General features: G+C 44.3%; 2 protein-coding genes across 2 annotated transcripts in view; one reads left to right on the top strand and one right to left on the bottom strand.

Moving 5' to 3' along the window:
- Positions 1-10,990, top strand: part of DENND3 (DENN domain containing 3) — a 31,872-nt gene extending 20,882 nt beyond the window's left edge. Inside the window, exons 13-23 of the mRNA XM_063406930.1 lie at positions 66-587; positions 1,407-1,669; positions 2,158-2,328; positions 2,753-2,882; positions 3,430-3,537; positions 4,342-4,481; positions 5,661-5,821; positions 6,772-6,905; positions 7,069-7,184; positions 7,305-7,442; positions 9,500-10,990. Of these exons, the coding sequence (XP_063263000.1) occupies positions 66-587; positions 1,407-1,669; positions 2,158-2,328; positions 2,753-2,882; positions 3,430-3,537; positions 4,342-4,481; positions 5,661-5,821; positions 6,772-6,905; positions 7,069-7,184; positions 7,305-7,442; positions 9,500-9,700 (2,084 nt within the window). The 3' untranslated portion in view covers positions 9,701-10,990. The remainder of the gene's footprint in view (positions 1-65; positions 588-1,406; positions 1,670-2,157; positions 2,329-2,752; positions 2,883-3,429; positions 3,538-4,341; positions 4,482-5,660; positions 5,822-6,771; positions 6,906-7,068; positions 7,185-7,304; positions 7,443-9,499) is intronic.
- A 5,899-nt stretch (positions 10,991-16,889) lies between these two features.
- SLC45A4 (solute carrier family 45 member 4) overlaps positions 16,890-21,991 on the bottom strand; it is a 62,385-nt gene continuing 57,283 nt past the window's right edge. Inside the window, exon 8 of the mRNA XM_063406810.1 lies at positions 16,890-21,176. Coding sequence (XP_063262880.1) covers positions 20,817-21,176 — 360 coding nt within the window. The 3' untranslated portion in view covers positions 16,890-20,816. The remainder of the gene's footprint in view (positions 21,177-21,991) is intronic.

The raw sequence follows: 21,991 nt of genomic DNA, 5'->3' as shown, positions 1-21,991 counted from the left end.
TGTGAAGATATTTACACTCCTACTCCTGTCCCTGATCAGTGTACTCTCTTGGTGCTTGTTTCTAGCTATGACAACGCCCTCCAAACCCATCACCACGTTCAAAATCCCTGAAATTCACTTTCCTCTGATGTTCCAGTGTGTTCACTCCTACTACACAGACTTCTTCAACCACCTCAGCAAAGCTATCAGTACCTTACCCCCCGAGAACTCCGCGTTGCTGGCAAGGTACTTCTACCTCCGGGGCCTTGTTAGCTTGATGCAAGGGAAACTACTAAATGCACTTTCTGACTTTCAGAACCTAGAAAAAACAGACTTAAGAATTTTCCCTACTGATCTTGTAAGAAAAATAGTGGAGACCCTGCCTCGCTCGGAGCGCTTGCAGGCAGACCGCAAACCTGAGCTCAAGAGGCTGATAAGTCGAGTGATGGAAAAACAAAGGGAAGTGCTGAAAACAGATGACCACGTAAAAAATTTCCAATTGCCAAAAACACACATGCAGCTGGATGATTTTGTGAAGAGAATTCAGGAGTCTGGGATTGTCAGGGATATAGACACTATCCACCGGTTATTTGATGCCCTGACAGTAGGTGAGTATAGGTTTGTTGGGGTTTTTTTGATTATTATTTAGCATTGTCACATGAAAAAGAGAGATTGCCTCAAACCCTCAGTGTTGGTTGGTCTGTCAATGCCCTGGGAAAGCTGAGCTCCAAGTACCTGACCAGTCTGTCAGTGTTTCATTGTGGGGAGCATTCACTGAGCAGCTGCTGCATGGAGGGAGGCTCCACTGACTTGTCCAGGGTCACCTGCCAAACAGAGATGCCTCTCCTGGATGTCTTTTACCCACTGCCAGCACCCTTGCAGGACTCACTTTAACAGCTTAAAGAAGAACACTCTATTAGTAAAATTATCAGAAGTCAAAATTGCTGGTTGTAATATCTGACTGCAAAAATATGTTTAAAGCAATATATTAATTCAAAGCATTATATGGACAAGCTCTAATGCCCAGTAAGAGCCAGCTTGAAATAATGATTCAGTGTGCCTAGAGTATAATTCTTATGATTCTATGGGGTAAAAGACGGGTTCAGTGAGTTGACTGATCCCAACATTTATATGGAGTCTTCTCTAACTTCTCCCTGTTCTTAACTCGCTTTTATTCTATTCCTTTAGGTTTAGGTGGAGCTGGAGTGACTTTAGTCACACATCTTCCCCAGTGAGGGGTTGTTGTACCTGTGGGGAGTATCTCAGGACAGTGACTGAGATACCCTTGGGATTGGGACATGTGCCTAGAATGTCTACACTTAAATGCACAATAAAGAGGCACAATTTGACAGTTACTGTCTTTCTAAACCCATCTTCCTGTACAAAGGTGTGTTTTCTCACACTAAAGGGATTTTAAAATTTTTTAGGCCAGCAGAAACAAATTGATCCTGAAACATTCCGAGATTTCTACAACTACTGGAAAGAAACTGAAGCAGAAGCTCAAGAGGTGAATCTGCCACCAGCAGTAATTGAGCATCTGGATAAAAATGAATGTGTCTACAAGTTATCCTGCTCAGTGAAAACCAACTATGGTGTAGGGAAAATAGCTCTGACGCAGAAGCGCCTGTTCCTGTTGACTGAAGGAGGCCGTCCTGGCTATGTCCCCATTGCTGCTTTCAGGGATATAGAGGTGAGCATGAACCTCCTGTCCTCTGCCATGCCTGTAGACATAGGCTGTGTCTCCTGCTCCAGAATGAGCTGCCTCTCAACAGAAAGTTGTAGTAAGAAGAGTAGGAGACAGTGCTGAAGTCACTGTGTGAGTGATTAGGTAAAATTTTGGGGGTTTGCACCAAAAATTTCATGACTGAAAGTTGAGAGGTTATAACCTCAGGGAAATGTGGAGATCAGCACATAGGATGTGGAGTAAATAAGTTTAATAACAGGAGCATTAAATGTGCTCATGTGACTGAGGTATCAGTAGGTCAGCTTATATCCACTGTGGAGCCAATGATGATGTTTCAACTTATTTTCATGAATCCAGCTCTGCTTAATGGTGTGTGTGTGGACAACTGAAATAATTAGCTGTAATTAGCAAAAGCTGCCCTGTGGGCTGAGTGATGAATCTTATCTGTAATTTGGGTGCATTCTCCTTGTTTTCTCTTTCCTGTAACTTTCCAGGATGTTAAGAGCACAACTGTAGCTTTTCTTCTTTTGAGGATACCTACTCTGAGGATTAAAACATTATCTAAAAAAGAAGTCTTTGAAGCCAACCTTAAAAATGAGTGTGATCTCTGGTACCTGATAGTGAAAGAAATGTGGGCTGGAAAGAAAATGGCATATGATCACAAGGTATAAATATGGGAATTTGTAACCAAATAATATGAAGAATGTGCTTTCTGTCTCTGTTCTAAATAATTCATGCACCAATCTTGAAATTTCATGGTGGTTCTCTCCCATGAAGAAAGATCCAGCTTGAGAATGGGTACCCATTCTGTGTCACTGTATCTTTTCATATGATTTTGTTTGCATATCAAGGTTGTGTCAGACCTGAAGTATTTCTGTAATAACACTGGCTTCTGTCTCCCTGCTCCAAGACCTGGCTTGGAACATGGGATGTGGGAGGGCAGTCTGAAAGCAAGTGACAGGAATTGTGCTGCAGGGCAGCAACTGCGTGGTGCTTGTGCTAAGCATGACATGTGCTGTGATTTTTGAACATGGTGTCTTGTAAGAATAATGAGCAAGAGAGAAACTACAGTAAGACTTGTGTCTTTAGGATCCTCAGTACATCCAGCAAGCACTGACAAATGTTCTCCTGATGGATGCTGTGGTTGGTGCCCTGCAGTCCTCCAAAAGCATCTATGCAGCCTCTAAACTGTCTTATTTTGACAGGATGAAAAATGAAGGTAAGTCACAGCAATGCTACAAAGCCTGTTGGTGTTGAATCATCTCTTTCTGCTCTTTCAGTGTGTTTTCTGTTTTTCAAACTGGTTATGTGTAGAAATACAAAAAGACATCATTAGCCTGATTGCACTTTCACAAATGCAATTTATTTAGTAGTAAGTAGAAAGTTTAGGGTTTGTTCTTTCCTTTTTCCCTTTTTATCCCGCCCCCCTTTTTTTTTTTTGTGGGTTGTTTTTTCTGTTTGGTTGGTTGGTTGTTTTTTTGGGGTTTTTTTTTTGTTTTTTTGGGGGGTTTTGTTTGGTTTTGGTTTTTACTTCTGTTTCCATCTTAGTTGCTGTGTTTTTGTCATGGTTTTTTAGACTCCTTGAGTGGTGGATGTCTGTGCTACCAGAATTCATACAAATGATATTTGGGCTCTCAGCTAAAGCTAGAGGGAAAGAAAAATGTGAGAAATGTGAAGGAATGGTGTAGAATTGCTATCTCGTAAGAATTGCAGTTCTGTTTCAGGCATAAATGTACACTTCATTACCTTCTAAAAATCTATTTTAGTGCCTATGATGGTTCCCAAAACAACTTCAGAGACACTAAAACACAAAATCAACCCCTCAGCTGGTGAGACATTTCCACAGGCAATAGATGTTTTGCTTTATACTCCAGGTAAGGTGACGTGTTGCTCTCATTAGGTTAGCCCAGCTTTAATTAGCCTATAAAGTACATTATCTTATAACACCTGGTATTATGCTGCCTGATGTGTTCACATTCTGACACGGATTGGTTGTGTGTTGAATACTAAACCAGAAAAATCATTTAAAAAGAACAGTAATGTTGCATATTAAGATACTCCAAGGCATAGTTTTCACTGTCTTAATTTGCCTTTCTCTGCACATGTGCCTTATCACAGACTTCAGTTCTGTGTTAATGGGCTGATTTCTCATTAAGATTTCTGGCTCAATTACTGAGCCAGGTGGGTGGATGGATGATGCTCCCCCACTGATCAATATTCATTGTTAGTTTTTATTTTTCAGTAGGGTCCTATGGGGGAGTTAATTTGAACCACAGTGCAAGGAATAGTGTGGAGGGTGTTGGATTCAGTTTTCTTCCTTTCTTCATAGTATGAGAAGCTTTGATGGAGTAGACAAGAGTGAGTGGATTTATTAGTTGTATTTATAGGGCTTAAAAGCCTTCCTGCAATCTTAGTGAGCTCAGCTCTTAGTCATCAATGAAAGAGATTATCTGTGCTCTCAGTATCTTTGGAGTGTAAGATTAAATCTTTGAGTGAACTCAGCAAACAGATAATAACAAGCACAAATGCCTTGTGAGAACTGTGTCAGTCAATAACTTATGATGTAAATTCCAGAAAATGCATTTCATTACAAACCTGCTTTGCCTAATAATGGCTTTCCCACAGGTCTCCCAAAGTATTTTGTTTTATTTTACCTCTCTCATCATCTCTATTTTTAGGGCATCTTGACCCTTCAGAAAGACTGGACAATGCTCATCCAAAGCTCTGGTGTGCTTTGAATGAGGGGAGGGTGGTGGTGTTTGATGCCTCGACCTGGTCTATCCAGCAGCACTGCTTCAAAATGGGCCGCTCTAAACTGGTGAGTCTGGCACAGGATCACAGCTCCTGCTTCAGCTGGGGGTGGTTTTGTTGCTGTAGCCTGTCTGACCCTGAATCACATCGTTCCTTAAAAGTTATTGAGTTGTTTGGGCTTCAGTTAACCTGGAAAAGTGGAGATTTGGGAAAAGCTGAAAGGAGGCTAAATGGGTTAATAATAAAACAAGTCAACTGGTGAGAAATGATGGATTGGATTTGGGAGGGCCTGATGAGTTCTTGGGGCAGGAAAGCAGAGTTGAAACAGTTGAGGAGAAGGAATAAAAGACAATTAACCCAAAGAGAAGATGAGAAGGGGAATCCTTGGAATAGATAAAAATTCACCCATACTGAGGAAGAGGGAAGAGAGAGAGAGATTGGGAAGAGGTGTAAGGAAACCAGGTAGATGCTACTGAAAGAGAGATGGAGCTCTAAAAGAAAGTGTCTCAAGCAGCAGGTGGAAGGGAGTGGTTTGTGAAAGACCACCTGAAAGAGTAACTCTATCTGTGAAAAGGGAATCTGAAGCAGATCTGCAGCCTGGGTGAAAAACTCACCGTAGAGAGAACACACAGGAAAAGGGATTGGACACGTCACTTGTGCAAAGGAAAAGAGAGATTGCTGTGGATGAGTCAAAAAGGGAGGGGTAAAGCTGATGGTGAAGAGCTGGTGGAGGAAAGATGGAATTCCAGAAGAAACAGATACCTAAAAGAAGACAAAAAAAATGGCAAATGATGGCTGGAGGGAGATAAATGAAGACTGTGTGATGCAGGGGAAGGACATTCCAGAGACAGTAGAGGAGAAAGTATTTTCTCAAACATTACTTCTAGCTAAAGTAGGAAGGGTGGATATATAGGATATACATCCAGGGATATATATCCATGGATATATACAGGTAGGTTGGCTTCCAATCCAGAGGAAAGGAGCACACTAACTTCTGTGGTTGCCCTGATGCCCTCTGTAAATTTTACTTTGTTTGGGCCAGGAAGCACACCTATAGTCAGGCCCTGAGATAAATTATTAATCATGTTTACTGTGGAGGATAAACTTTGCAAAGAGTTCTGTCCTCTAATTATTTATAGAGCAGAGCAAAGGACAGAACACTGGAGAGCCAAGTATTCATCTCCTGCAGTGATCACCAGACTGATTTCTCTTCTAGGCTTTATTTAACCCAATTTTTTGTCCCCAGACTTGCATGGTCATGGTGGAACAGAGTCAAGTGTGGATTGGTTCTCAGGACTCCATGATTTATATCATCAACACCCACAGTATGTCTTGTAATAAGCAACTGAATGATCATCGCTCTGATGTTACAGACATCATTGTGGAGATGAAGAATGGAACACCCAGGTAGATCTAATTTGATTTTCCTAGATGCTGGAAGAATTTATTGTTTGAAATGGGAGGGTTTATCCTGCTAATAAAGTCTTCATTTAGCTCATTTTTGTGTATGTCAACTAAGAATTTCGTTTTTAAATAAAGAGCACCGTGTAGATTGGAACAAAGAGGATAAAGGAATGTTCTTTTGGATGAGGATGAGAACAGTCAGGAATCCTTCACTGGCAGCATCCAGTGAAGAATTGACACAGATGCAGTTTAAAGACCATTTCACTTTTGCTTTGAGCCTGTCATTTGACTACATGTTTACAGCAAGCTTCTGCATTTTTCCTGCCTGATAGTGAAAGAAATAATACGTTTATTGTTCTGTTCAGGCAATATGCTTTTGATCTTTTGGTAGCACTGGGAAGAGTGTTGGCTGAAGGTCTTAACCTGTTGTCTTACCATGGGAAAAGCAGCTCCAAGGTCAATAGGTCTGCCAGTGGTGCAGCAGGTGTAACTGCCTTTCCAGGAAAATTTGTTTAAGTGTTGTTGGAACCTTCTGAAAAAGGTTTGCTTGTTCTAAGACAACAAATGTTAAAGGTAAAAAGAAAAGGGATAGTAGTATAATTTGTTTTCTCAGATGCAGTAACAAAGAACACTTTGAGATGTTTTGGTTCTAACTCAAGAGAAAAACCATCAGGCAAGATTGTTCAGAGGAATTAATAAGGAATGTTTTGTTGTGCTCTACTCCTCATGCATGATGTAATGTGCTCTTATTCACTGAGCTCTGAGTTAGCCTGCAGTGTTTCTAGTTGATATAGAGTTTGTAAAGGATAATCTCAAAGATAATTTAAAAATGAACATTAATTTGGCTTACTATAAAATTGATTATTTTGCAAATAAGTCTCTTCTCTGTGTGCACTCTTTTCTGAACATGAATGCACACTATACTTCTTTATTTTTTTAATCTGTGCCAACAGTGAAGCATATTCCAGCAGTTTAGATGGAATGGTGATTGCTTGGAACATCAGCACTCTCAAAGTGAACCGTGTCTTTCAGCTGCCCTGCCAAAATCTCACCTCTATGAAACTTCATAATGACCAACTGTGGTGCTGTGAGTCCCTTCCTCAAATCGTAATAATTACAAAAATCATCTTCACACAAAGAAACAAGACAGTTGTTGGATGTTCCATTTTATTTTGCTTTTTCATCCATGTTTTGTAGAGATGAAGGAAGTGGGCACGTCTGTTACTAACTCTGTATCATTAATATTGAAGGTACCAGAAATTGCATTATTGTGGTGTCAACTCACGACTTCCGACCGCAGATGAAAATCGAGCAGCACCTGAAGGATGTGTATTCCTCTTTTCTTGGCTTCCAGCTCTTTCCTGAGGTATTGCATTTACTCTGTTGATACAGTTTGAAGGAGGCAGGGCCATGTGGCATTACAAGCCCTGGTTATTTTGATACATTTTAAGTCAGCAGTGCTTAAACTTGTCTTTCTGTGCTTTAGAGAGATGAAGTGTGGGCTGCTTACTCAGGGAGCAGTGACCTGTACATTTGGAACACCAAAGACCTTTCAAGTACACCTCAAAAGATTCATCTTCAGGATTGCTCTGAGATCACTTGTATGATACAAGTTAAAAATCAGGTGAGAGCCATCTGGGCTGGTTTTTCCTCTTGTGGATTTCTTTACTGAAGTTTTGTTTGTTTGCAGCTGTCATTGCTTCCTCGCTGGGTGTGTGCATAAGCACACAAGGTTTGGAATGTTGATTCCTCTTCGAAATCAATGAAGCTAAAGATTGCCCAACACAAATGGCTGTTGTACCCCAAAATGCATGGCAAGCCAATCCCCTCCTCAGTAATTAAATGTATGGTGACATTTATTAGCCATTGACATTTCCAGTGAACTGTAGAAACTGAAAGTTTAGGTCCTTTGATATTTTATCTCAGGGCTTCTCAGACTAAGCCTTGAAAAAAGGTTACCAGACAAACAACAAATGCTAATTAATTGTCTGGTTTTGTAGATGGCCTTTTCCTTGATTAGTTGCCACATCCTAATTCAGGACAGACCAAAGGATCCAATGGATTCCTGCTGGCATCTTGTGTCCCTGTCACTGTTGGCCTCTGTTGCCTGCTTTTATGTGGTAGCAGTAGCTGTGCAAATTATTGTAGTTGTGCTGCCACAGGGACTCATTCAGAGTTACTTTGCAAAATCTAATGTATATAGTGTAACAGCTAAAAGTTGCTGGGAAAGCAACTTTTGGAATCTTTTTCTCAGATTTTCCCTCCTTCTTTCCTCAAAAATGATTTTTTAAAATGGAATAGGGAAGTTTTCTCTGTCTCTCTAACCAGCCTCTGGTTAGACTTTTGTACTATAATGGAAAATCATTTTAGGATATTCTTCCCCAAGGCAAAGATTGATATATTTAACCTCTGTTTCAAGGGAGTGAGAGGATAGTTTGGAACTCCCAAGACATTAAACTCTCTTTTGTTCTACTGAAGAACTTTGTTCCTTTCTCTTCTCTTCTTTAAGTAATTTATGAATAAGTTAAACACTGCTGAGCCCAGTAGTGACCCTTGGGGACACCACTAATGACAGGCTCCAACCAGACCCTGTGCCACCCCCTGCACTCCTGTTCCCTCTGCACAGCAATGAGTTATGCACAGTGAACCTGCAGCCTGGCAAAGGCTGACAACAACATTGATAGGGCTGTCAGTCATAGGCTTTAATTAAAAACAAGCCATGGTTTTTCTTTAGGAAACTGGAGAGAAACCCAGCTACATGCTGTGTCTATCTGAAACAGGATGTGTTCTGTCTGGCACCTTGGCCTATGTCTTTTATTACCTATTATTTGACCCAATCTCTGTGGCTGTGATTTCATTTTCAACTTGGATGGTGCCACAGTTCCCTGGAGAGCAGCAGGTTCATGAATTTCACTGCCAGCCCTGCACAGAGAAGTATTTTCTTCTCAGTGAAACTGAACTATTACTGGTTCCCACATGTCCCTGACTTCCTTAATTTCAGGGTGGAACAGTGGTTCTACATTCAGCTTATCTACTTCTGTTAGTTGCTCAATCTTTTGTAAAGGCTCCTTAGCTGCCTTCTCTCCAACCTAAGGAGTTTTGGCTTTTCCATCTTGCCTGTGAGGGGGATGAGGATTGCCCAGAGAAGCTGTTGCTGCCCCATTCCAGGCCAGGTTGGATGGCGCTCTGAGCAGCCTGGTCTCCTGGAAGCTGTCCCTGACCATGGCAGGGGGTTGAAATGAGATCTTTAAAGTCCCCTTCAACCTGAGCCATTTTCTGATCTTTGCTCATGTGAAAGTTCTTCCTGTCTCTTGGCAGTTTTAGTTGTTCTTCCCTGGATTTTCTGTGCTGTTGCAGTGCAAGGGCACCCAGGGGTAAGGGGAACATTCCAGCATGGAGCACTGGGGGTTTCCTGAACTGAGGGAACCAGAGGGGAGCAGAGACTCCCACCAGGAGCCCTCAGCTCATGCCACATCAGCTGAGGGCTCCTGGAGGGGGCCAGGAGCAATGGTGGCCAAGCCCCTCATGTATATTGATGAGGAGATTTTCAGTGTTTCCCTTTTCCAGCCAGGCATGGGGGAACCCTCCCTGTACCAATGTGCCACATAAACCTCCTTGACTGTGTCCTGCACTGAAATGTGAAATAGTGAAAATGCCTGTGGGTTTGTTTTGTTCCCCCAGCTGTGGGTTGGCAGCAGTGGGAAGCTGCAGGGCAAGAGCAAAGGGAAGATCTTCGTGGTGAGTGCTGAGAGGAAGAGTGTGGAGAAGGAGCTGGTTGGCCACGCTGACGCTGTGAGGGCGCTGTGCTCGGCCGAGGACAGGTACGTCCTCAGCGGCTCTGGCAAGGAAGAAGGGAAGATTGCCATTTGGAAGGCTGGATAGACAAGCTCTTCCTAATGTATCTGCCTCCTCTGGGAAAAGGCAAAGACCTGGGACTGTGTTTACTTCAGCATTTTGCATTTATTTCAACCACCTGCCAGTGTTATTGTCTTGTATTTATTTGGTTTCCATCCCTGTGTTGTAGAAAATGGAAATCAAAGCAAATCTCCCCTCACACCTTGTCCTGCTCCTGCACATTTGGGAAAGGAACAGAAGTGGGAGGAGACAGGTCACTGTCTTCAGGCTGGTCATGAGGTGATGTGGAGGGTTGGGGTTGCTTGCCTGGGGCAGGTCATGTTGGGAACACCAGAGCCAAATGAGTAATTCCATGGGAGCTCTTTCTCAGCATTGCAAGGCTGCTTAAGGATTTAATGATGACTTTACAGCCTTTAATAGGTGGAAAAGGGCACTGAAAGGAAAAAAACAAGTGCACTTTGGTTGGATTTACAGAGTTGTCACTGTGATCATCTTTCTGAGCTCAGAGCTGTAGGTGGGCAGTGTCCCTTACCCTTTTTCTGGGGCTGTTTTGTTTAAAATGCAGCACACACAGGCTCTCCCCAACAGCACTGAAAGCTCCTCCAGCTGAAACAAGGGATTTCCACTGAATACTTTAGTTTTAAAATGTACTTTTTTTATTTGAAAACAATGCACAGCACTTGGCATTTGGAACAGTTTGTGAAACTGATTCTTTTTTATCTGAAGCATTAATTTATTTAATTCCTGTATATATTATTCTTGCTTTTGGAAGCACCTCTAAGTCCCTGTGCAGACCAACCTCTGCCTCTCCTCCCTTCAGTTCCAGTTTCTGCAATCTGAGGAACTGCTGTTATTTTGGGTAGAACCTGCTTAATTTTTAAGTTCTGCACAATCCTGAAACCCCTCCTCACTCCCTGGAGTGAGCACCAGGGGCTGCAGCCTGGAGGAGTCTCCAGAGCAGCATTCCCTGACTGGTGCCTGATGCACAGTTGTTTTTTCCACTGGTGATATTTTTCTGCAAGTAAAACAATAAATCTGTGCAGAATAGTTTTATCTGCATCAGTGCAGAGTGGAAAACAGTATCTAAAAGACTGTAAATAGAAGGACAAAATGGGCTGCTACTTTTCTTAATAAATATAAACCAGTGTAGGGCTAAATAGAAGGGTGTAAACTACTGGAAAATATTATGACTAAGAATTTTATGACTCTGTATAATACTTCTGCTGATAAAAGTTTTTATCATTTCATGGTAACAGAAATTTTACTTTTTTAGTTTTATATCAATTTAAGAATATTAAACACTGTATTCATACTCTGGCCTCTGTACTTCTGTTCTTTTTCCTGTGTAACTTGATACTTGAGAATGATGATTTTAGCACTGACTTGCATCCTCTCTGTGTGCTGTAAAGAATAATTGCCTGAGGTTTTCTCTCTGCGTGTTCACCTTTCAGAAACAGCTTCTACTGTAATGTGTCCCCTTTTGAGCCCCATATCTGTGATTTTCAGGTTCCCTCTTTGCTCCTCTGGCTTGGCCAGGCTCCTTGGGGTAAGTGGCAGGAATTATTTACTGAATTCAAAGACACACAAGGGGCTGTTCATGAACTTTCCCTGTCTGCAGAAATGAACCAGCTGCACCATCCTGCTGCCCAGCTGCTGCTGTCTTCAGTGATTTTCATTCCTGGCATACTTTTTAAACCTGGTTTTGTCTTCTTATCTGGTTTTAGGTGCTCACTGACCATCTCAGCTTTGCTCCAGGATTTCAGCTGAGGGAACAGACCTGCAGTGACAGCACTGTGAGGTTCTGTTCAGTTCTCAGTAGAGTTTCAGGTACTTCCCATGAGCTCCTTGGTGGGAAGGCACCTCTGAGCTCCTCAGAGCCGTCTTTGCCCTGCTGCCGCTGAGAGCTTGGCAGGTGTGGTTGCCTCTCTGGGTTTTTGTCTCCCAGCAAAGGGACAAAGGGACAAAGGGAGCAGCAGCTGCCCTGGCAGGAGAAGGGAGGCTGTGAGTGACCAGCCTGAGCACACTGCAGCCCTCTCTGGCCCTGAGGCCGTGCTGCTCTTGGGGCTGGTCAGCCTCTGTCTGAGACTCTGAGTCCAGCCTGTGCTGCCATCCCACTGTCTTCTCTCTCAGGGAAATGCTGCCTGTTTCTTGGAAACCTCAATGCTAATGTTTGTTCAGGTCCTTTTTGCTGTTTTTTTTTTTCCCGGTCTCCCAACCTGAAAAACCTGAGGGGAGCAGAGAGACCTGCCAGGAGCCCACGGTACTCTTGGTCCTGTGGTCCATTTTTTGGAGGCACTGTGTAGAGCAGGGAGTTGGACCCGATGATCCATATAGGTCATTTCCAAATTGAGCTGTTCTGTGGTTCTTTGCTCAAACCAAGGGATGGCAGTGTTTGCTTCCAGAAATAACTCAGCTGTGGAGATGGGAGCTGTTTGGAAATTCAGGCTGCTGTGTGCTGGCTGTGATCTCCCCAGCAGGGCCATGCAGGGAGGGAGGAAGCAGCCCCTTCCTCTGCCTCCCAGGCCATGCTCACAGGCTGCTGGGGGGTTTCATGGCACCAAGCCCCATTTTCCTTCAGTGCCAGCTGAGCCCTTTTGGAGACAAATGGAACTAAACCCCATCCTCCCCCCTTAGGAGCATTCCTTACCTGTCTGCCTCCATTTCATCTGCCACTGTAACCTACAGGATTCCTCCTGACATCCTGCTTCCCTCTCCTGGTGTCTTGGCACAGGTCCCCTGCTCTTGGAAGCAGTGGATCGATCACCTTGTGCCACCCCAGCTGTCAGGACAGGGACACTGCTGCAGAAATGCACAGAATGCCACCTTTGTCCCCAGGATTTGGGCCACTGTCCTGCTGAAGCTCATCCCTGGCCCTGCTGGGTGGCTGCCCTTAGCTCCTTTTTGGGGTGTGAGGGGCTGCCCAGTGTCAGGGGGTGTGGGATGTCACCTGGAAGATGGTGCAATCCTGTGTCCCCGGTGAGCTCTGGTGCAGTGAGGGTTACACAGCCAGGCTGACACTGCTGGGGGCTCTGGGGGTGCCTGAGCTCTCAGCTGGTGATGGACAGGGGGACATTGTGCCAGTGGGTGTGGGGACAATACGGCCCCCACCTGCCAGGATGGGAGATAACCCGGCTCTGCAAACCTGGAGAATGCAGGAACTGGCCCTGCAGGGGAGGGATGGATGGTGCTGGGCTGTTGGGGCAGTGCTGGGGCAGCTCCTCTCCAGGATGTTCCAAACCACTCCAAGGCCACTGTGGGTTGTTCTGTTGTGAGCAGCAGTTCAGGGAGTGCCCCAGGTGCACTGTCCTCACCACAGCAGCAGCTCCCTGCTCCTGGCCTCAGCAGGGACCTGCTGTTCTTGGACAGGGATCACAGAGTCCCACTGAAGTCACATCCCCTGAGCGGAGCAGGGGGATCACGCTAAAGGAACAGCAGCACCCAAGAGGTTTCTGCTTCTTGTCCCTCTCTCCAGCCTCATCCTGCTATGGTGCTGGAAGGGATCAAGGAGGCTTCCCCTCCTCCTCCCCTTGGCACAGGGCCCCTTCACTCGTCACTGTGCCAGGAGAAGACAGGGATGTAGGACAATCCCTGGTACCTCATCCTCCACTCACTTTGGGCTCTCCAGCTACAGTCCCTCATAGTGAGGATGAGCCCAAGACTTTGCTGGGCTGAGTGGGGCCAGAAGGGGAGGCTCTTGCCCTCATTACAAGCTCACATACTTCAGAGTAGCTACTAGGAACTAACTCAGCTCTGTCCCCCCCTAACCCAGCACGGCCCCTCTCTGGGTGTCCTGTAGGTATCTGGAGAGGCTCCAGCACCAGTGAGGGAGGTTCCCGTTCTCCTCTCTGTACTGGTGAAAAAGCAACTGCCTAGTCTGGGCCTGACGTACAATTTAGAAGGCTCTGTGGGGGATGTGGCCAGGCTGGATTGATGGTGAGAGGCCAGAGGGGTGAGGTTAAAGAAGAGCAAGGTCTGGGTCCTGCCCTCGTGTCCCCAGCAGTGCTCCAGGCTGGGGCAGAGTGGCAGGAAAGCTGCCCAGCAGGAAAGGCCCTGGGGGTGCTGCCTGAGAATGGCCAAATGTGAGCCAGTGTGTACCCAGGTGGGCAAGCAGGCTGGTGGCCTTCTGGCCTTCTGTGTCATTAACAGTGTGGCCATCAGGACCAGGGCAGAGATTGTCCCTCTGTGCTGGGCCCTGGGGTGGGTATCCCCTGATTGATGTTTCCAGTGGTTGGCCATTCATGCCAAGAAGGACGTTGAAGTGTTGAAGTCTTTCCAGTGATAGGCAATGGCTCTGGGAAAGGCTCTGGAGCACAAGGCTGGTGAAGAGCACGTGAGGGAGCTGTGGGGTCTCCATTTCCTCCAGGAAAGGAAGCTCAGGAGAGACTTTTTCACTCTCTCCAACTCCCTGACAGGAGGTGGTAGGCAGGTGGGTGATTCTTTTCCCAAGTCACAAGCATAGAGTCACATAATCAACTAAGGTGGAAAAGACCTGAGATCAGCAAGTCTATCCTACCAATAGGGCAAACTGAAATAATCTCAGCACCAGGGGAAATTTAGATTGGGTTTTAGGAAGAATTTCTCCATGGAAAGTCTTGGTAAGCACTGGAAGGGGCTGCCCAGGGCGGTGGTGCATTCACTGTTCCTGGAGGTGGATGTAGCTCTCAGTGCTCTGGTTTACATAACAAAAGTGGTGATTGGTCACAGGCTGGACTCAGTCTTGGAGGTATTTCCCTGTGTAATCAATTCTGTGATGATTCTATGAAAAATGAACCAAACCCCAGGTGGGCATTGACTTCTCAGAGCTGCCAATCCTCGTTTTGAGGAATTTCCTTTAGGAAGAATCACAGGTGTAATCTAAGGAAACTGGAAATCAAATGGGCTAAGTGAGCTCTTCACTGCAAGTTTATCCATCAGCTGGTGTTTGTGATCTGGCTCCAGCTTTCCCCTCCTGTTCACAATGGTCCCAGAGGTTGATGAGTTTGGATGGGAACTGATTTCTTTGGGAGCTGCCTGTGGTTATTAAATCACAGACTCAGAGGTGACTTGGGGAGACCCTCAGCTCCTCAGCCCCGGTGATGGCACGAGAGGTGACGGATTCTGTGACAGCAGAGCCCTTTGTGAGAGCAGAGCCTGGAGCTGGGTACACACACCTGCCCCAGGTGTCCCCATTTTATTCCACTCGTGCTCTCTCCTGGGTTTCACCTGAACCCTGCAAGTGTCAGGTGAGTTTAGAACCATCTCTGAATTGCAACACCTGCATTTTTGCCATGCAATGTTTTATTTTTGGAAATATTCATGAAGCTCTGGGGTGCAGGGAGTGTTATTTGCCTCGCACAGATCAGGGATCAGGTGTCCCTCTGCTCACCTTCCCTACAAACACCACAGGGACACGAGCCACCAACTCTTATTGAAATGTTTATTAAGATTGAACTTTGGAACAATGGATTGGAACACAATGTCTCGTGGAGTAGAATATTTCTAAACTGATTTTTTTCTTTTCTATGCATAAATGAAAAAAAAAATCAAGATTATACAAAAAGAACAGAAAGTGCAGAACACAATAAAACAGTTCTCATGCAACAATTTTTTTAACCTTTAAACAGAAAATAAGCTCAACAGTGTAGAAATAAAAATCATACATACAATATGCCATCTACGCACTCAAACATTCATCTGTGACATCACTTTTCTTTATCCCTTTTTCCTCATAAAACAACATTATGTGTTTAACACATGCTTATAAACATTGCTAAACTCAGCAAGAGCTATTATAGTGCCCCAACTTAATAAGTTGATAAAAAAGTAGTTGTCATATGGCCAGTTCACAAAGGAACTAAATATTCTTTTTTTTCTTTTTTTTTTTAATTTTTTAAAATTTTTTTTCCCCGCTATGAGATGCCTATATGCAGCTTTCTAGTAATATGAGGCATTTAAAAGAAGCTGGTCATTTGGCTACTTAAAGGGCATAGTGTTCATGTTACATCAGGCAAAACAAATTCACATTGGGAACTGCTAATTTTTTGAGAGAAAAGTCTGGATTTTGGGGTTATTTATTACAATTTGGCTGTTGCTAAGGACTGAGTAGATGCACAGTAAATAAGGTGACACTGAGTTTGACTAAACGCTCCCAGAGCTTCACTCCAAACTTCCAAATTTAAGCATAAATGTGCCAGAATAGGTGAAATTGAACCATGCTCTGCATTTCTCCTAACATTTTAGCAGGTTGCAGGGGCATCAAAAGCCCTTTAATTTCAGCAGACACGCTCTTTTGGTGGGGGATGTATCTGCCCCCTTGTGCTCCCTGGGTGAGGGAGGCTAAGGTGGAAATTCAGGTGAAGCTGCTTGGGCTGGGGAACCAAACCAAATCGGTTTTCCAGGAGGTGATTTTAATTTAAATGACAGGAAAACCTGGAACACCTTAATGAGCAGATCAGTGGGTGCAAGTGCCCTGCCAGGAAAAGGAATTGAGACTTTTTGTTGTTTTCTAAGGCAGTCTCTGAACTGCTGAGCCTCAAATTCAAACCCCAGTTGTTGTTTGAGTTGCTGCAGCTCCTTTGGATGCAACATGACAAAGAAAACTTTGGGTAGCTCCACTTATTCCAAATGACCATTTTGTGACATGCTTTACAAACTTTCAGCTTTGTCATTTAAGGAAGGAAAACAGCTAAAGGACTCTTGGGAACCATAAAGTTTCTGCAAAGAAAAATAAAATTTGGTATTTCTTCCACACAGTCATCAATAACATTTCTGTGCAACATTTGGTGTCCATTACATTTATTTGGCCTATTCAAAGGAAACGAGGACAAAACAGCTGCAAAGAAAACCAACTTCTCTTCCACGACAGACACTTCAGGTGCTGAAGCTGCTACATGTGCTTGGAATATCATGCAGGAGTTCCTTTGTTCATTTAAATAGGATACATATTTATAGCTGAGCTTGTCTCACACCAGACTACGATGAGAGAAACCTGGAAGAACTCAGTTGAAAACATTGTGGAGTGCAGTGACAGCAACACACAACCCCCAAAGGTGTTTTGGCCCCAGCAGCGTGTCTGGAAGTACAAACAGAGGTACAGACACACACACACATCTCTAAAAACCCCAAATCTCAGCACCTGCCTCCTGCACTTCCCTCCTGCACAGATGTCCCAGCTCTCCCTGGAATCAATGTGCCTTCCTCCACCTTTACTCATGGATGTGACCTCAGCCTGCATGGCTGTGACCTCAGCCTGCATGGCTGTGACACCTGGCAGCCAGGAAAATCCTGCTTCTCATGGTGGAAACCAAGCTCACCCCAGAGCAAGGGGACATGTTCTTAATGATGGAACCAGGGTTTAATGAGGTACCTGGCAAAAAGCACCGTGGCTGCTGCTGTCATTCCAGGTGCTGGGAGGGGGGTTCAGATGTGGTGGGAGAGGGATAAGAGAGACTCAGTCCTTGCCTAGGAGGAGAACCTCATGCACTCTGTTCCATCCTGGGGTCTGAGTGCCAGCATTGGCATCACCAAGAAAACCTGGAGGGTAAATTTGCAGCCACCCCCTTTTCAGACTGATGTGCTGGGAATATTTCAGAGCCTACAAAAGGGCTCCAAATGAAAGGGGAAAGGACATTGTGTGTTTCAAGAGCACAGAGCTCTGTTGGATTTACTGGTCTCCTCCCTCCTGATGATGGACAACCCCTATCTTTCCACAACTGCTCAGAGCCAGCGCCAGCAAACCACCAGATTTGTGTTATTAAAAGGCTATTTAGGCAATAAATCTCTGTGAAAGTCATCAAACCAGCAGGAAGAGAAACATTCCTAAGAAATTATTGCTTCTGTAGTCTGAAACTGCTATCCATAAACAGCACAGATCTCACTGGACACTTGGAATAACCAAACAGGTCCAAACCCACACTATGCCTTTCTGAGGGCTGAAAGTTAAAGCTTCTCTGCTCTCACATGAAACGTCTCGAGATGTGCAGCTGATTGAGGGTCTGAGCACCAGCAGTGCCTTGTGTCACACATCACTACAGCAGAACGTGTTAAAATTGTTTATACTACTGAACAACAGAGAATGGAACCACTAAACCTTAGTCCTACTACACTGAAGGTCCAAGATTTCAACTAGATAGAAATACAAACAAAAAGATGTTTGTTGTCACCAGGAATAACAAAAAAAAACACTTCAAACTTCTCTTTCCACAAGCTCTGCAACAAACACATAAAACTGTACTACTTTGTGACCAAAAAAAAAAATCATTTCTGCATCAAAAAATAAGGTAAAGGACAGATGAAAAAATAAATCATTGCCCACTCTACCCTGAGAAGTGCTGGGGCTAGAAAGAAAACTTTCACATCCAAGGAAAAGCCCTTGGGAGACCTCAGCAGGTAAAGCCAGTGTGGGGATTTCCCAGGCTGGCCCAAGGACAGGAGGAGATGCTTTGGCTGGGACTCCCCAAGTTAATTCTTCTGGCAACACTACAAAAACTTCAGCGCATTTACAATGAATAATTATTTCCTTTGCCTTTACCAGGGAGTGAAATCAGCTTCCTGCCATGGCAGCACTTGTACTCCTGTGTTATGAGCCCCATAAACAACTCCAAACACGGATTTTAACATCCAGTTCTTAGAAATGAAGCCATGCCAAATGCTGTCTGTGACAAAATTGGTCCTGCCCTGCCTTTGCTTGAAGCCTCTGGGTTTGAAATGAGAGGTCCTTCCTCCCTCCTTGCCCTTCCCTGGCTGAGAAAGCTCCATAAACACGGGTGAGCTCACTCCCCAAATAGTTTCCTGTTCCCTCTATGGGATGTGAGGTCAGAGGGAGCTTCAGCCTCTCCTCCCTCTCTGCAGCTGCTTGGTCAGTGTGATGGTGCAGTGAAAGATCTTGGCTTTGAAAGTGCAGTGTGGAGTAATGGAGATTTGATCCATGCTGGTCCATGGAACCCTGGGGAAAAGGGTAAGGCTGGCACCAGTCAGAAGATTCAGGTTTTTAAACTGTTGAAGAACCTTTCCAGCAGTAGAGATTAAAATAAGGAGTACTTGACAGTGGCTATTTAACCAAAAGCAGAATCTTCAAAAGGCGCTTCAAAACTAAAATATTAAAGCCACTTTAAAATGTGTAACTCAGCATGTAACTTACACGAATGCCAGTTCTAGGGTGAAACACAACACTTGTCTCTCACACATGAACATCACCAGAATATATTAAGTGTAACTGAGATGATAAAATTCATGGCAGAATTTCTCACAACTGCTTTCTTCAGTAAAGTCTCACACTCTTCAGTAGTATCGCTCCCCTGGCTGAACACAGTTCACAGTACATGTTCTACAAAAAAATATTCACCATAGAAAAAAAGAATACTTCCTCAAGACACTTGGAAAAACAAATACAACCCCTAAGTCCTGTGTGATTACATGTACTTCAGTGCCCTGTGATGTCACCAGCCTAAAAACAGTCACCCTTGATAGCACTGACTGGAAGCCTTCAGAGAAACCCACGGATGTCACCTTCAAACACACCCAAACATCCATTTCTCAAATACATTGACAATTCAAGTAATTCAATAAAAACTTGCTTTTCATATTGAAATATAGCTTCTTTGTCTGAATTGCAGCATGGATTGACACAGGCATTTGCAAGTCTTGGAGGAGGAGGAGTTTGAGGCAGCAGGAATCTCACACCGTGCTATGTTTGCCTGTCCAGCACATGGATTGATGGCAGCCTGAGGGGCCCAAGCCAAAATGAGTCAACAGCATCACAAACGTGTCTTACAATGACAATTCTAACTTTGTGAAACACAAGTTTTGAAAGTTGCTTTAAATGGCTGCTGGATAATGATCCAAACCTATTTTAAATCAAGTTAGCACAACTCTTTCAACCTCTTTCCAGAAAAGTATCTTTGCACTGCAGCTGTGTCCTGAATCACGGAAGGGGACATGGAGGATGTGCTGACAACATTGGTACGGCAGCTCAGAAGAGCTCTGGCCTACAATTCCTCCAACACAGGGACTGGAACAGCAACATTTGAATTTTAAGGCCTAAAAACTGTTCTGACACAGATTTTTATACACCCAGGACTATAAAGTGACGGAGGTAGGCCTTGGGTTCTCCTTGTTGTACTGACCCCGTGCCTTTACCTCGGCTGTGGCATTCCCAGCCAGGAGGTTAAAGGATTGTAAAAAGTGCAATTAATCAAAGACTTCCTTTCCCTACGGAAGAGAATCCGCACGCCCCCTCCCACGAAGCTCACCCCAGAGATGCCCTTTCTCTGTGGCAGCTTCATCCAGAGATGATCAGGTTAAATGCTGAGAAAACCCCCGAGTTCACCAGCATGTGAAACTCTCAGCTAAAAATTGTCACAGCGTATTCCAACGACATTCATAAAATGCAGCACTTGTGATAAAGAAACCTGTGAGTGCTGGTCACCTCTCCCAGCTGCTGCTCCTTCCATCTACAGCTGATATCCAGCACCCAGTGTCACCCTCTCCTGACAAGCAGCAGATTTGGGAGTGGTTGTGAATAATATGACTAAAAGAATTCACGGCAGTTTCTTAGAAACCGCAGTAATTGCTTTTTTTTCCTTGAAAGTAATTGCAAATAAAAGGATTCTGCAGTAATTGCACTAACAAAAACATGAAGTCTAAAATTAATGTAGCTGTCAGACCAGTAATATCATGCTTGTGAAAAAAAATCAATTGATGTCTAAGCATTTGATTCAGTTATTATGCTAGTGAAATCTGAAATGTTCAGACAAAAAATGGCAAGAGACTATAGGTCGAGATAGCTTCCATTTTCTGTTAGTTTAAAAACAGCTGAAAACTTAATTTTCCTAACTGCTAATTGTATACACTGTGAGTCTCATGCAGATTAATAAAACTTATTTGAAATCTAAATGTATTCTTAATAAAAAAGTGTTCAGAAATGACGTTTCTAAGTTGTAGAGAAAGCAATTAGCATCAGAGCGACCTGCTCAAACCTAGACAAAGGACTACAGAATTTAATTTACATTTTTGCATGAAACTGCCTTTTCTTCTGCAAATTATAGCTACAAGTAGTGAAGGTCCTAATTTGCTTTCTTGAAAAAAAACGAAACCAAACCACAACAAAAGTTCTTGATCCTGCACCTGCACTCCTTGGAATGTGGGTGAACAAGCGCTGGCAGCCTCACACGGCCGACTCGCCCTCCGGCTCCGCGGCGGCTCCTTTGCGCGTCAGCTTCAGCACCGTCGGCTTCTCCGTGCCGGCGCCGCTGCCCGCGGCCGTCTCTGGAGGACCCAGCCCCTTCTGCTCTTCCTTGGGCTCTTCGTTGACTTCGGGGTAAATCACCAAGAAAGTCGCTGTCAGAAAACCCAGGAAGGAGCCCACCGAAGCCACCATGGGGATGACTCTGACCGTGCCCACCATGTCGACCACGCCGCCGAGCGCGGAGGCCACCAGGATCTGGGAGATGTAAACCTGGCACGACAGGATGGCGCAGTCGATGCCGAACCCTCGCTTCGAGTTCCCGGGGCTGTGGTGAATGTACTGCAAAAAGACAAGAAATGTGGCAGGAGGTAAAGCAAGGGATGAAAGCAATACTTAAATACCAGAACTTTCCTTGAGTTTCTCAGCCCAACGGTCAACTTCACATCATCTTTGTGCAGCACCATGACCCAACTTCAGAGCAACAGCCTCCTTATCTGCTCATCAACAGGACACTCCTCAGGACAACGCAGGTATTGACTGGGTCACTCCTAGCCCAAACCAGCTCCAAGATCAGGTTTTGTAAAAACAATTTTACATTTGGTGTTACATGAAACATTAATTTTATGATCATCAAAAGGAATCACCTCCCAATTGCAATGCAGGAACTTATAATAAATGTTTCTCCTGTAATCTGTAATCCAAATGGAACAGTGGAATGACACTGTTGGGAAGTAGAATTGTCCTTGTTTCCAGCAGCATTGTTTTGCTTTATGCATCCCCAAAACTACAGCTGCATTTCCAGACTCACTTCAAAATCTAAGACTCTAAAAACCTGAGTAACACTACCATACCACATCCAAGACAGGAGTAACAACTAGATATATAGTAAACACTCCAATAATAATTTAATTTCTTTTCATCTGCCATATGCACCCAGACATTTTTATACCTCAGCATAGGAAAAAACAACCATGACCCTCTCTGAGCCAACTCAGTGCCAAGACTACCTGATTTCAGCACCAACTCCTGCTATTTACTATCCATTCAAGCTTTGGCACACATCTCAACAAAGCAGGTATCTTCAATAATGGGATTTAACAAATCTTTTTTGCTTCCACAGTCTTAAGAGAAACATGAATGTTCTGCCTTGATTC

This window comes from Prinia subflava, chromosome 1 (genome assembly GCF_021018805.1).
Source record: "Prinia subflava isolate CZ2003 ecotype Zambia chromosome 1, Cam_Psub_1.2, whole genome shotgun sequence".
NCBI classification, from domain to species: Eukaryota; Metazoa; Chordata; class Aves; order Passeriformes; family Cisticolidae; genus Prinia; species Prinia subflava.
The sequence above is the reverse complement of the archived record's forward strand: the minus strand, read 5'-3'. Positions and strand labels throughout refer to the sequence as shown.